Here is a 13,577-nt window from a genome sequence, read left to right as displayed (position 1 = left end):
CCACCGCGACACCCCCGCTGGGCTCCGGGTGCCGTTTGGGGCACCAAACGAGCTCCGTTCACAAAACCGTCTGGCACACGCCTCTTTTTCATCGTTTTTAACGCCCGAGTCCGTTTTCGCGCATTTTCGTGCCGGGAGGTTCGGGAGCGAAAAGTGGGCCCCACGGCCCCGGGGGCCGTTTCGGGCACCGAACGAGCTCCGTTCGCAAAACCGTCTGGCACACGACTTTTTATCATCATTCTTAACCCCTGGGTCCGTTTTCGCGCAATTCCGTGACGGAATATTCGCGCACGACAAACGGACCCCCGACACAGCCCGTGGGGTCCCGGGGCCCATTTGGGGCACCAAACGACCTCCGTTCGCAAAACCGTCTGGCACACGCCCCTTTTTCATCGTTCTTAACCCCTGCGTCCGTTTTCGCGCAATTCGGTGCCGGAAGGTTCGGTAGCAAAAAGTGGGCCCCGGGGCCCTGGGGGCTGTTTCATGCACCAAACGAGCTCCGTTCCCAAAACCGTCTGGCACACGGCCTTTTTTCATCGTTCTTAACCCCTGGGTCCGTTTTCGCGCTTTTTCGTGACGGAATGTTCGCGCACAAAAATTGGGTCCCTCGGACCTGCCCCGCGACACCCCACCCAAGCCATGCGACACCCCCCAGCCAGGCCATGCAACACCCCAGCCAAGCCATGCGACACCCCACCGCGACACCCCCGCGGGGCTCCGGGGGCCGTTTGGGGCACCAAACGAGCTCCGTTCACAAAACCGTCTGGCACACGCCCCTTTTTCATCGTTTTTAACGCCCGGGTCCGTTTTCGCGCATTTTCGTGCCGGGAGGTTCGAGAGCGAAAAGTGGGCCCCACGGCCCCGGTGGCCGTTTCGAGCACCAAACGAGCTCTGTTCGCAAAACCGTCTGGCACACGACTTTCTATCATCATTCTTAACCACTGGGTCCGTTTTTGCGCAATTCCGTGACGGAATGTTCGCGCACGACAAACGGAGTCCCGACGCAGCCCGTGGGGTCCCAAGGCCCATTTGGGGCACCAAACGAGCTCCGTTCGCAAAACCATCTGGCACACGCCCCTTTTTCATCGTTCTTAACCCCTGGGTCCGTTTTCGCGCAATTCCGTGCCGAAAGGTTCGGTAGCAAAAAGTGGGCCCCGGGGCCCCGGGGGCTGTTTCATGCACCAAACGAGCTCCGTTCCCAAAACCGTCTGGCACACGGCCTTTTTTCATCGTTCCTAACCCCTGGGTCCGTTTTCGCGCTTTTTCGTGACCGAACGTTCGCGCACAAAAATGGGTCCCTGGGCCCTGCCCCGCGGGACACCCCTGCATGCTAGCGACAACCCTAGCCAAGGCCATGCGACACCCCCAGCCACCATGCAACACCCCATCCTAGCCATGCGACACCCCAGCATCCACCGCGACACCCCCGCTGGGCTCCGGGTGCCGTTTGGGGCACCAAACGAGCTCCGTTCACAAAACCGTCTGGCACACGCCTCTTTTTCATCGTTTTTAACGCCCGAGTCCGTTTTCGGGCATTTTCGTGCCGGGAGGTTCGGGAGCGAAAAGTGGGCCCCACGGCCCCGGGGGCCGTTTCGGGCACCGAACGAGCTCCGTTCGCAAAACCGTCCGGCACACGACGTTTTATCATCATTCTTAACCCTGGGTCCGTTTCGCGCAATTCCGTGGACGGAATGTGCGCGCACGACAAACGGACCCCCGACGCAGCCCGTGGGGTCCCGGGGCCCATTTGGGGCACCAAACGAGCTCCGTTCGCAAAACCGTCTGGCACACACCCCTTTTTCATCGTTCTTAACCCCTGCGTCCGTTTTCGCGCAATTCCGTACCGGAAGGTTCGGTAGCAAAAAGTGGGCCCCGGGGGCTGTTTCAGGCACCAAACGGGCTCCGTTCCCAAAACCGTCTGGCACACGACCTTTTTTCATCGTTCTTAACCCCTGGGTCCGTTTTCGCGCTTTTTCGTGACGGAAGGTTCGCGCACAAAAGTGGGTCATGGGCACTTGCCCCGCGACACCCCTGCATGCCTAGCGACACCCCAGCCAAGCCATGGGACACCCCCCGCCAGGCCATGCAACACCCCAGCCAAGCCATGCGACACCCCAGCATGCCACCGCGACACCCCCGCGGGGCTCCGGGGGCCGTTTGGGGCTCCAAACGAGCTCCGTTCACAAAACCGTCTGGCACACGCCTTTTTTTCATCGTTTTTCACGCCCGGGTCCGTTTTCTCGCATTTTCGTGTCGGGAGGTTCGGGAGCGAAAAGTGGGCCCCACGACCCCGGGGGCCGTTTCGGGCACCAAACGAGCTCCGTTCGCAAAACTGTCTGGCACACGACTTTCTATCATCATTCTTAACCTCTGGGTCCGTTTTCGCGCAATTCCGTGACGGAATGTTCCCGCACGACAAACGGAGTCCCGACGCAGCCCGAGGGGTCCCAAGGCCCATTTGGGGCACCAAACGAGCTCCGTTCGCAAAACCGTCTGGCACACGACTTTTTATCATCATTCTTAACCCCTGGGTCCGTTTTCGCGCAATTCCGTGCCGGAAGGTTTGGTAGCAAAACCTGGGCCTCGGGGCCCCGGGGGCTGTTTCAGGCACCAAACGAGCTACGTTCCCAAAACCGTCTGGCACACGGCCTTTTTTCATCGTTCTTAACCCCGCTGGGTCCGGTTTTTTTTTTTTCTAACCGTTTTCGCGCTTTTTCGTGACGGAAGGTTCGCGCACAAAAGTTGGGTCCCTGGGCCCTGCCCCGCGACACCCCTGCGTGCCTAGTGTAACGGTCATGCTTGTCCAGGGCCTGTTGCCCATGGCCGCATGCCCAATCCAACCCCCTTCTAGCTTACTTTCGTATCCTATATTGTATTAGTTTAGTTAGCTTGCTTTCTTTGCATTTTCATTGTAAGTGACCACTCGCCCTATTGCATATGCAAGGGTGCCAGTTGGCTTTTTGTTCAGAATGCACTATATGGGGATAAGACTAACCATCATTTCCTCATACCCGGAGTAGTACTCTATAAAGCCGTTGTTGTTGATTATTGCTTTCTAGTCTACTACAATCTTTCTTTCTTTATACACACTCTCAAATCTTCTTACGAAAACCTTTTCTCTAAACCCGTTTTCTAAAACCATTTTCCCTCGAACGGGATTGGAGGTTGCAAGAGGCACTCGGTGTGCCATCGGCAGTCCGTATTCGAGTTGGCTGGCTTGTTCGTGAGTGGGAACAAGTGCCGCACAATCGCTAAGAGAAGCTTACGAAAGAGCGATTGTGACAGTTGGTATCAGAGCCAGGTTGGCTTATAGAGGGAAGATCAGTGATCATGTCGGCGACGAAGAACCTGAACAAGTCCCATGTGGACAGATTGGTAGAGATGGAGGAACAAATGCTCTACCTGAGAGAGGTCCCAGATAATGTTCGTTTCCTAGAGACTCGGCTACAAGAAGTTGCCGAGAAAGCCGATGGAATTGATGCGGTGGTAGGCCGCCTAGACGGATTACCCGTCAGAGAATTGATGATGAGGGTAGAGACCCTCGAGGCCAAAACAGTACGGTCCGGCAGCTTTGAACGAGACGATAGCTCCTCGGGCTCTGTTGCCCACATAGAGGAGCGTGTGGAAGAACTGGACAGCTCCCAAAAAGCAATACTTCAGATGGTAACCGATTTATCTGAAGACTTTCGATCGGCCCTGGATGTCGTCAGAGCCGAGATAGCGGATGTGAGTGCTAGAGTGAATCTCACCATCCGAGCGGTAGGGAACCAAGCCCCACCTGGGGGAGCAATGGCAGTGAGCCGAATAAAAATCCCAGAACCGAAACCCTTCTGTGGGGTGCGAGAAGCGAAAGCCCTGGAAAATTTCATCTTCGACCTTGAGCAATACTTCAAGGCGACGAACACAGTGACTGAAGAGTCGAAAGTCACAATAGCAACAATGCATCTAGTTGAAGATGCGAAACTGTGGTGGAGATCACGGTTTACAGACATACAGGAAGGACGCTGCACTATTGATACTTGGGATAGATTGAAACAAGAACTTCGTTCGTAGTTCTTCCCTGAAAACGTCGAAATCTTGGCTCGACGAAAACTCCGAGAGCTAAAGCAAACAGGTAACATCAGGGACTATGTAAAACAGTTTGCAGGACTCATGTTGGACATACGAGATATGTCTGAAAAGGACAAGGTCTTTTGCTTTGTGGAAGGGCTGAAACCGTGGGCGAAATCAAAACTATACGAACAGAGAGTACAGGATCTCCCCTCTGCCTACGCGGCAGCTGAACGGCTATACGACCTTAGCACTGACTCACAAGATGTGAGGAAACAATCAACTTCCTCCAATGGGGGAAACAGAAATAGTCGTTCCAGTCCTCCCAGACCTGGGGGAGGAGACAAGAACACAGGGGGGGACCGTAAATCGTCCCAATCGAGATTAGGAAACAATTGGCGGGGGCCACCACAACAGCATAACAATTACAATCGGCCCCTGTCTTGTTTCATATGTAGAGGGCCACACAGGGCGGGCGAATGTCCAAATCGAACTGCGTTCAATGCTTTTCAAGCCACATTAGCCTCTACCTCCGAAGACCAGGCTGTACTGGGGGAGACGGTAACCGAGCCAGCGGTTGAAATTGAGAATCCCAGGATGGGGGCATTGAAATTCCTATCTGCACTCCAGAAGAATATGGGAAAGGCGACGGAGCCACTAGAGAAAGGTCTCATGTATGTAGACGCTTGGGTCAACCAAAGATCGGCCAAAACCACTATGGTTGACTCTGGAGCTACCCATAACTTCATGGCTGAAACGGAAGCTCGCCGCCTGAACTTGAATTGGGAAAGAGATGCAGGGAAGATGAAAGCTGTGAATTCCGCAGCCCTACCAATTACGGGGATAGCGAAGAGAACTCCGGTGAAGTTAGGAGACTGGAAGGGCTTCGTTGACTTCGTAATTGTCAAGATGGATGATTTCGACGTGGTACTGGGGATGGAATTTCTGCTTGAACATAAAGTCATACAAATGCCCCTCGCCAAATGCTTGGTCATTACCGGATCTTCACCCACCGTAGTCCAAGCCAGTATCAAGCAGCCAAATGGGGTGAGAATGATCTCAGCCCTCCAATTGAAGAGGGGCCTGGCCCACGACGAACCCACGTTCATGGCCATCCCGATAGAGTCAGTTGAGTCCACTGAAGAGGAGGTCCCCCAAGACGTTCTATTTGTCTTGGAAAAGTATCGGGACGTCATGCCGAAAAGCTTGCCCAAGTCCTTACCCCCACGAAGGGGGATTGACCATGAGATTGAGTTGTTGCCAGGGGCAAAGCCGCCTGCCAAGAATGCATATCGGATGGCCCCGCCAGAATTGGCTGAGCTTCGGAAACAGTTAGACGAGTTGTTAGAGGCAGGATTTATCAGACCGGCGAAGGCTCCTTATGGAGCCCCAGTATTGTTCCAGAAAAAGAAGGATGGTAGCCTACGGTTGTGCATCGACTATCGGGCCTTGAATAAGCTCACAGTCCGCAACAAATATCCCCTTCCTATCATCACTGACTTATTTGATCAGCTTCACGGTGCTAAGTATTTCTCGAAGCTGGACCTACGGTCTGGATATTATCAGGTTCGAATTGCTGAAGGAGACGAACCTAAGACGACTTGTGTCACGAGATACGAAGCCTTCGAATTCCTCGTGATGCCTTTTGGCCTCACTAATGCTCCAACAACGTTCTGTACCCTAATGAACCAAGTGTTTCACGAATACCTCGACAAATTCGTCGTAGTGTATCTTGATGACATTGTGGTCTATAGTGCCTCGCTGGAGGACCATCGACATCACCTCCAACTAGTCTTTGAAAAGTTGAGGAGAAATCAGTTGTATGTAAAGAGAGAGAAGTGCTCCTTTGCCCAAGAGCGCATAAATTTCCTCGGCCACGTGATTGAGTGTGGTCGGATTGGTATGGAAGAGGGCAAGGTGGCTGCAATTAGAGATTGGAGGGTACCATCATCCGTGACCGAATTACGATCCTTCCTCGGACTAGCCAACTACTATAGGCGGTTCGTAGAAGGATTCTCGAGAAGAACAGGGCCGTTAACCGAACTGTTGAAGAAAGATAGCCAATGGAGCTGGACTCCCGAATGTCAGGCCGCTTTTGAGGGCCTGAAGGAAGTGATGATTGAGGGGCCGGTCCTCGGAATTGCCGACGTGACCAAGCCATTTGAAGTAGAGACTGATGCTTCTGACTTCGCGTTGGGCGGTGTTCTCCTCCAAGACGGACACCCCATCGCGTACGAGAGTAGAAAATTAAATGATGCCGAACGGAGGTATGCCGCCTCCGAGAAAGAGATGTTAGCAGTAGTTCACTGCTTGAGAGCCTGGAGACAGTATCTCTTGGGGGCCAAGTTCGTGGTCAAGACCGACAACAACTCCATTTGTCACTTCTTCAACCAACCGAAGTTGTCGTCGAAACAGGCACGGTGGCAGGAGTGTCTAGCGGAGTTCGACTTCCAGTTCGAACATAGATCCGGGAAAAGCAACCAAGCGGCTGATGCTCTTAGCCGGAAGAGTGAACATGCGGCCCTGTGCATGTTCGCCCACCTACAAGCAAGTACGTTGAGTGCAACGGTACGAGAAACTGTCAAAACTCACTTGACAAGTGACACAGCAGCACAGGCCATCTTACAGTTGGCCAGAGAAGGAAAGACACGCCAGTTCTGGGTGGAAGATGATCTACTATACACCAAAGGCAATCGCCTCTACATCCCCAGATCCGGGGAGTTACGAAGGTCGCTGATGAAGGAATGTCACGACACACCGTGGGCAGGACACAATGGTTGGCAGAGGACTTATGCCCTTCTGAAGCAAGGCTACTATTGGCCAAGTCTTCGAGACGATGTCATGCAATTTACCAAGACTTGCCTTGTCTGCCAACAAGATAAGGTTGAAAGGGCAAAATTAGCGGGTCTACTAGAACCCCTACCTGTGCCCTCTAGACCGTGGGAGAGTGTGTCTCTCGACTTCATCACCCATTTGCCCAAGGTAGGAGAGTTTGAATCGATCCTTGTTATCATCGACCGGTTCTCGAAATATGCCACGTTCGTTCCAACGCCGAAAATGTGCACAGCCGTGATGACTGCTCAGCTGTTCTTCAAACACATTGTGAAATTATGGGGTGTCCCCATGAGCATTGTTAGCGACCGGGACGGAAGATTCACTGGGACATTCTGGACAGAATTGTTCAGAATATTGGGATCATCACTGAATATCTCTTCTAGCTATCATCCCCAAACTGACGGTCAGACGGAACGCTTCAACAGTATGCTCGAGGAATATTTGCGTCACTTTATCGACGCTAGACAGAAGAACTGGGTCCAATTGTTAGATGTGGCTCAGTTCAGCTTCAATAGCCAACAGAGTTCTGCGACCGGAAAAACGCCCTTCGAAGTGGTGTGCGGCAGACAGCCACTCATGCCACACTTGGTGGACCACCCTTATGCAGGCAAAAGTCCTCAGGCACATAACTTCACTAAAGAGTGGAGCAAAACCTCTGAGATTGCTCGCGCCTACCTAGAAAGAGCATCAAAGAGTATGAAGAAGTGGGCTGATAAGAAACGGAGGGTCCTTGAGTTTCAAGCTGGGGACAAGGTCCTGATCAAGCTACGACCGGAACAGTTTCGTTTCCGAGGCCAGAGAGACCAACGGCTAGTAAGGAAATATGAAGGTCCAGTGGAGGTAATTGAGAAGGTCGGGAGAACCTCATACAGGGTTCAGTTACCCTCATGGATGAAGATTCATCCTGTCATCCATGTGAGTATCCTGAAGCCCTATTATCCCGATCCCGAGGACGAACAGCGAAACGTGCTAAGGCGCCCACCGGTCACAATGAAGAGTCCTGCTGAGAAAGAAGTTGCACGAATCCTGGATAAACGTACGCGCCGTATCGGAAGACCCAGACGAGAATTGACAGAGTTCTTAGTGAAATGGAAGGATCTCCCCGACGAAGAGATCAGTTGGGAGCGGGCCGAAGACTTGAAGAGTGCAGCTCCAGCCATCGCAGATTTTGAACAAGGTCGGTTGACGGGGACGTCAACCAATTAAGTGGGGGAGAATGTAACGGTCATGCTTGTCCAGGGCCGGTCATGCTTGTCCAGGGCCTGTTGCCCATGGCCGCATGCCCAATCCAACCCCCTTCTAGCTTACTTTCATATCTTGTATTGTATTAGTTTAGTTAGCTTGCTTTCTGTACATTTTCATTGTAAGTGACCACTTGCCCTTTTGCATATGCAAGGGTGCCAGTTGGCTTTTTTGTTCAGAATGCACTATATGGGGATAAGACTAACCATCATTTCCTCATACCCGAAGTAGTACTCTATAAAGCCGTTGTTGTTGCTTATTGCTTTCTAGTCTACTACAATCTTTCTTTCTTTATACACACTCTCAAATCTTCTTACGAAAACCTTTTCTCTAACCCCGTTTTCTAAAACCATTTTCCCTCGAACGGGATTGGAGGTTGCAAGAGGCACTCGGTGTGCCATCGGCAGTCCGTATTCGAGTTGGCTGGCTTGTTCGTGAGCGGGAACAAGTGCCGCACAATCGCTAAGAGAAGCTTACGAAAGAGCGATTGTGACACCTAGCGACACCCCAGCCAAGCCATGCGACACCCCCCAGCCAGGCCATGCAACACCCCATCCAAGCCATGCGACACCCCAGCATGCCACCGCGACACCCCCGCTGGGCTCCGGGTGCCGTTTGGGACACCAAACGAGCTCCGTTCACAAAACCGTCTGGCACACGCCCTTTGTCATGTTCTTAAACCCCTGCGTCGTTTTCGCGGCAATTCCGTGACGGAAGGTTCGGTAGCAAAAAGTGGGCCCCGGGGCCACGGGGGCTGTTTTCAGCACCAAACGGGGCTCCGTTACAAAAACCGTATGGCACCGGCCTTTTTTCATGTTCTTAACCCCTGGGTTTCGTTTTCGCGCTTTTTTGTGACGGAAGGTTAGCAGCACAAAAGTTGGGTCCCCTGGGCCTGCCCAGGACACCCCAGCATGCCTACCGACACCCAGCCAGCATGCGACACCCCCCAGCCAGGCCATGCAACACCCCATCCAAGCCATGCGACACCCCAGCATGCCACCGCGACACCCCCGCTGGGCTCCGGGTGCCGTTTGGGGCACCAAACGAGCTCCGTTCACAAAACCGTCTGGCACACGCCCCTTTTTCATCGTTCTTAACCCCTGCGTCCGTTTTCGCGCAATTCCGTGCCGGAAGGTTCGGTAGCAAAAAGTGGGCCCCGGGGGCTGTTTCAGGCACCAAACGGGCTCCGTTCCCAAAACCGTCTGGCACACGGCCTTTTTTCATCGTTCTTAACCCCTGGGTCCGTTTTCGCGCTTTTTCGTGACGGAAAGGTTCGGCACAAAGTTGGGTCCCTGGGCCTGCCCGCGACACCCCAAGCATGCCTACCGACACCCAGCCAAGCCATGCGACACCCCCCAAGCCAGGCCATTGGCAACACCCCATCCAAAGCCATGCGACACCCCAGCATGCCACCGGCGGACACCCCCGCTGGGTCCGGGTGCCGTTTGGGGCACCAACGAGCTCCGTTCACAAAACCCGTCTGGCAACGCCTCTTTTTCATCGTTTTTAACGCCCGAGTCGTTTTCGCGCTTTTTCGTGCCGGGAGGTTCTGGGAGCGAAAAGTGGGCCCACGCGCCCCGGGGGCTCGTTTGGGGCACCAAACGAGCTCCGTTCACAAAATCGTCTGGCACACACCTCTTTTTCATCGTTCTTAACCCCTGGGTCCGTTTTCGCGCAATTCCGTGCCGGGAGGTTCGGGAGCGAAAAGTTGGCCTCGGGGGCCGTTTCGGGCACCAAACGAGCTCCGTTCCCAAAACCGTCTGGCACACGCCCCTTTTTCATCGTTCTTAACCCCTAGGTCCTTTATCGCGCAATTCCGTGCCGGAAGGTTCGGTAGCAAAAAGTGGGCCCTGGGGCCCCGGGGGCTGTTTCAGGCACCAAACGAGCTCCGTTCCCAAAACCGTCTGGCACACGACCTTTTTTCATCGTTCTTAACCCCTGGGTCCGTTTTTGCGCTTTTTCGTGACGGAAGGTTCGCGCACAAAAATTGGGTCCCTGGGCCCTGCCCCGCAACACCCCGGCATGCCATGTGTCACAATCGCTCTTTCGTAAGCTTCCCTTAGCGATTGTGAGGCACTTGTTCCCGCTCACGAACAAGCCAGCCAACTCGAATACAGACTGCCGATGGCACACCGAGTGCCTCTTGCAACCTCCAATCCCGTTCGAGGGAAAATGGTTTCAGAAAACGGGTTTAGAGAAAAGGTTTTCGTAAGAAGATTTGAGAGTGTGTATAAAGAAAGAAAGATTGTAGTAGACTAGAAAGCAATAAGCAACAACAACGGCTTTATAGAGTACTACTTCGGGTATGAGGAAATGATGGTTAGTCTTATCCCCATATAGTGCATTCTGAACAAAAAGCCAACTGGCACCCTTGCATATGCAAAAGGGCGAGTGGTCACTTACAATGAAAATGTAAAGAAAGCAAGCTAACTAAACTAATACAATACAGGACATGAAAATATGCTAGAAGGGGGTTGGATTGGGCATGCAGCCATAGGCAACAGGCCCTGGACAAGCATGACCGTTACATTCTCCCCCACTTAATTGGTTGACGTCCCCGTCAACCGACCTTGTTCAAAACCTGCGATGGCCGGAGCTGCATTCTTCAAGTCTTCGGCCCTCTCCCAACTGATCTCTTCGTCGGGGAGATCTTTCCATTTCACTAAGAACTCTGTCAGTTCTCGTCTGGGTCTTCCACTACGGCGTGTACGTTTACCTAAGATTTGTGCAACTTCTTTCTCAGCAAAACTCTTCGTCGTGACTGATGGGCGCCTTAGCATGTTCCGCTGTCTATCCTCGGGTTCGGGACGATAGGGCTTCAGGAGGTTCACACTGATGACAGAATGAATCTTCATCCATGGGGGTAACTGAATCCTATATGAGGTTCTCCCGACCTTCTCAATGACTTCCACTGGACCTTCATATTTCCTTACTAGCCGTTGGTCTCTCTGGCTTCGGAACCGAAACTGTCCCGGTCGTAGCTTGATCAGGACCTTGTCCCTAGCTTGAAACTCAAAGGCCCTCTGCTTCTTACCAGCCCATTTCTTCACTCTCCTTGATGCTCTTTCTAGGTAGGCGCGAGCTATCTTAGGGGTTTTGCTCCACTCTTTAGTGAAGTTATGTGTCTGAGGACTTTTGCCTGCATAAGGGTGGTCCATCAAGTGTGGCCTGAGTGGCTGTCTGTCACGCACTTCGAGGGCCGCATTTCCCATCGCAGAACTCTGCTGGCTATTGAAGCTAAGCTGAGCCATACTTAACAACTCGTCTGGCTGTTTCCGATGCCCAACCAATTCGGGCGGGGCCATCTGACATGCCTTCCTGGCAGGCGGCTTTGCCCCTGGCAACAACTCAACCTCATGGTCAATCCCCCTTCGTGGGGGTAGGGACTTGGGCAAGCTTTTCGGCCTGATGTCCCGATACTCCTCCAAGACAAATAGATCGTCTTGGGGGATCTCCTCTTCAGTGGACTCAACCGATTCTACTGGGATGGTCATGAACGTGGGTTCGTCGTGGGCCGGGCCCCTCTTCAATTGGAGGGCCGAGATCATTCTCACTCCATTTGGCCGCTTGATACTGGCTTGAACTACGGTCGGTGTAGATCCGGTAATGACTAAGCATTTGGCGAGGGGCACTGGTATGACTTTATGTTCAAGTAGGAATTCCATCCCCAGTACCACTTCAAAATCATCCATCTTGACAATCACGAAGTCGACGAGGCCCTTCCAGTCTCCTAACTTTACCGGAGTTCTCTTCGCTATCCCCGAAATCGGTAGGGCTGCAGAATTCACAGCTTTCATCTTTCCTGCATCTCTTTCCCAATTCAAGTTCAGGCGGCGAGCTTCCGTTTCAGCCATGAAGTTATGGGTAGCTCCAGAGTCAACCATAGTGGTTTTGGCTAATCTTTGGTTGACCCAAGCGTCCACATACATGAGACCTTTCTCTAGTGGCTCCGTCGCCTTTCCTATATTCTTCTGGAGTGCAGATAGAAATTTCAATGCCCCCATCCTGGGATTCTCAATTTCTGCCGCTGGCTCGGTTACCGTCTCCTCTAGTTCGGCCTTGTCTCCGGAGGTAGAGGCTAATGTGGCTTGAAAAGCATTGAACGCAGTTTGATTTGGACATTCACGCGCCCTGTGTGGCCCCTTACATATGAAACAAGACAGGGGGCGATTGTAATTGTTATGCTGTTGTGGCGGCCCCCGCCAGTTGTTTCCTGATCTCGGTTGGGATGATTTACGGTCCCCCCCCCGTGTTCTTGTCTCCTCCCCCAGGCCTGGGAGGGCTGGAACGGCTGTTTCTGTTTTCCTCATTTGAGGAAGTTGATTGCTTCCTCACATCTTGTGAGTCAGTGCTAAGGTCGTATAGTCGTTCAGCTGCCGCATAGGCAGAGGGGAGATTCTGTACTCTCTGTTCATATAGTTTTGCTTTCGCCCACGGTTTCAGCCCCTCCACAAAGCAAAAGACCTTGTCTTTTTCGGACATATCTCGTATGTCCAACATGAGTCCTGCAAACTGTTTTACATAGTCCCTGATGTTACTTGTTTGCTTTAGCTCTCTGAGTTTCCGTCGAGCCAAGATCTCAACATTTTCAGGGAAGAACTGCGAACGAAGTTCTTGTTTCAATCTATCCCAAGTATCAATAGTGCAACGTCCTTCCTGTATGTCTGTAAATCGTGATCTCCACCACAGTTTTGCATCTTCAATTAGATGCATCGTTGCTATTGTGACTTTTGACTCTTCAGTCACTGTGTTCGTCGCCTTGAAGTATTGCTCAAGGTCGAAGATAAAATTTTCCAGGGCTTTCGCTTCTCGCACCCCACAGAAGGGTTTCGGTTCTGGGATTTTTATTCGGCTTACTGCCACTGCGCCCTCAGGTGGGGCATGGTTCCCTACCGCTCGGATTGTGAGATTCACCCTCGCACTCACATCCGCTATCTCGGCTCTGACGACATCCAGGGCCGATCGAAAGTCTTCAGATAGGTCGGTTACCATCTGAAGTATCGCTTTTTGGGAGCTGTCCAGCTCTTCAACACGCTCCTCTATGTGGGCAACAGAACCCGAGGAGCTATCGCCTCGTTCAAAGTTGCCGGACCGTATTGTTTTGGTCTCGAGGGTCTCTACCCTCATCATCAATTCTCTGACGGGTAATCCGTCTAGGCGGCCTACCACCGCATCAATTCCCTCGGCTTTCTCGGCAACTTCTTGTAGCCGAGTCTCAAGGAAACGAACATTATCTGGGACCTCTCTCAGGTAGAGCATTTGTTCTTCCATCTCTACCAATCTGTCCACATGGGACTTGTTCGGGTTCTTCGTCGCCGACATGATCACTGATCTTCCCTCTATAAGCCAACTTGGCTCTGATACCAACTGTCACAATCGCTCTTTCGTAAGCTTCTCTTAACGATTGTGCGGCACTTGTTCCCGCTCACGAACAAGCCAGCCAACTCGAA

General features: G+C 52.7%; 1 protein-coding gene across 1 annotated transcript; it reads left to right on the top strand.

The window, feature by feature from the left end:
- Positions 1 to 3,046: 3,046 nt before the first annotated feature.
- Positions 3,047 to 7,638, top strand: LOC150030006 (uncharacterized; the record flags this gene model as incomplete). Its single annotated transcript, XM_090310167.1, is given in 2 exon segments — positions 3,047 to 5,742; positions 6,466 to 7,638. Coding segments are annotated over 2 exon segments (3,585 nt in total), but the record flags the coding sequence as incomplete, so codon positions are not given.
- Positions 7,639 to 13,577: the final 5,939 nt, after the last annotated feature.

Source organism: Benincasa hispida, unplaced genomic scaffold (genome assembly GCF_027475165.1).
Source record: "Benincasa hispida cultivar pf3 unplaced genomic scaffold, pf3_genome.v1.1 HicScf699, whole genome shotgun sequence".
In the NCBI taxonomy this organism is placed as follows: domain Eukaryota; kingdom Viridiplantae; phylum Streptophyta; class Magnoliopsida; order Cucurbitales; family Cucurbitaceae; genus Benincasa; species Benincasa hispida.
The sequence above is the reverse complement of the archived record's forward strand: the minus strand, read 5'-3'. Positions and strand labels throughout refer to the sequence as shown.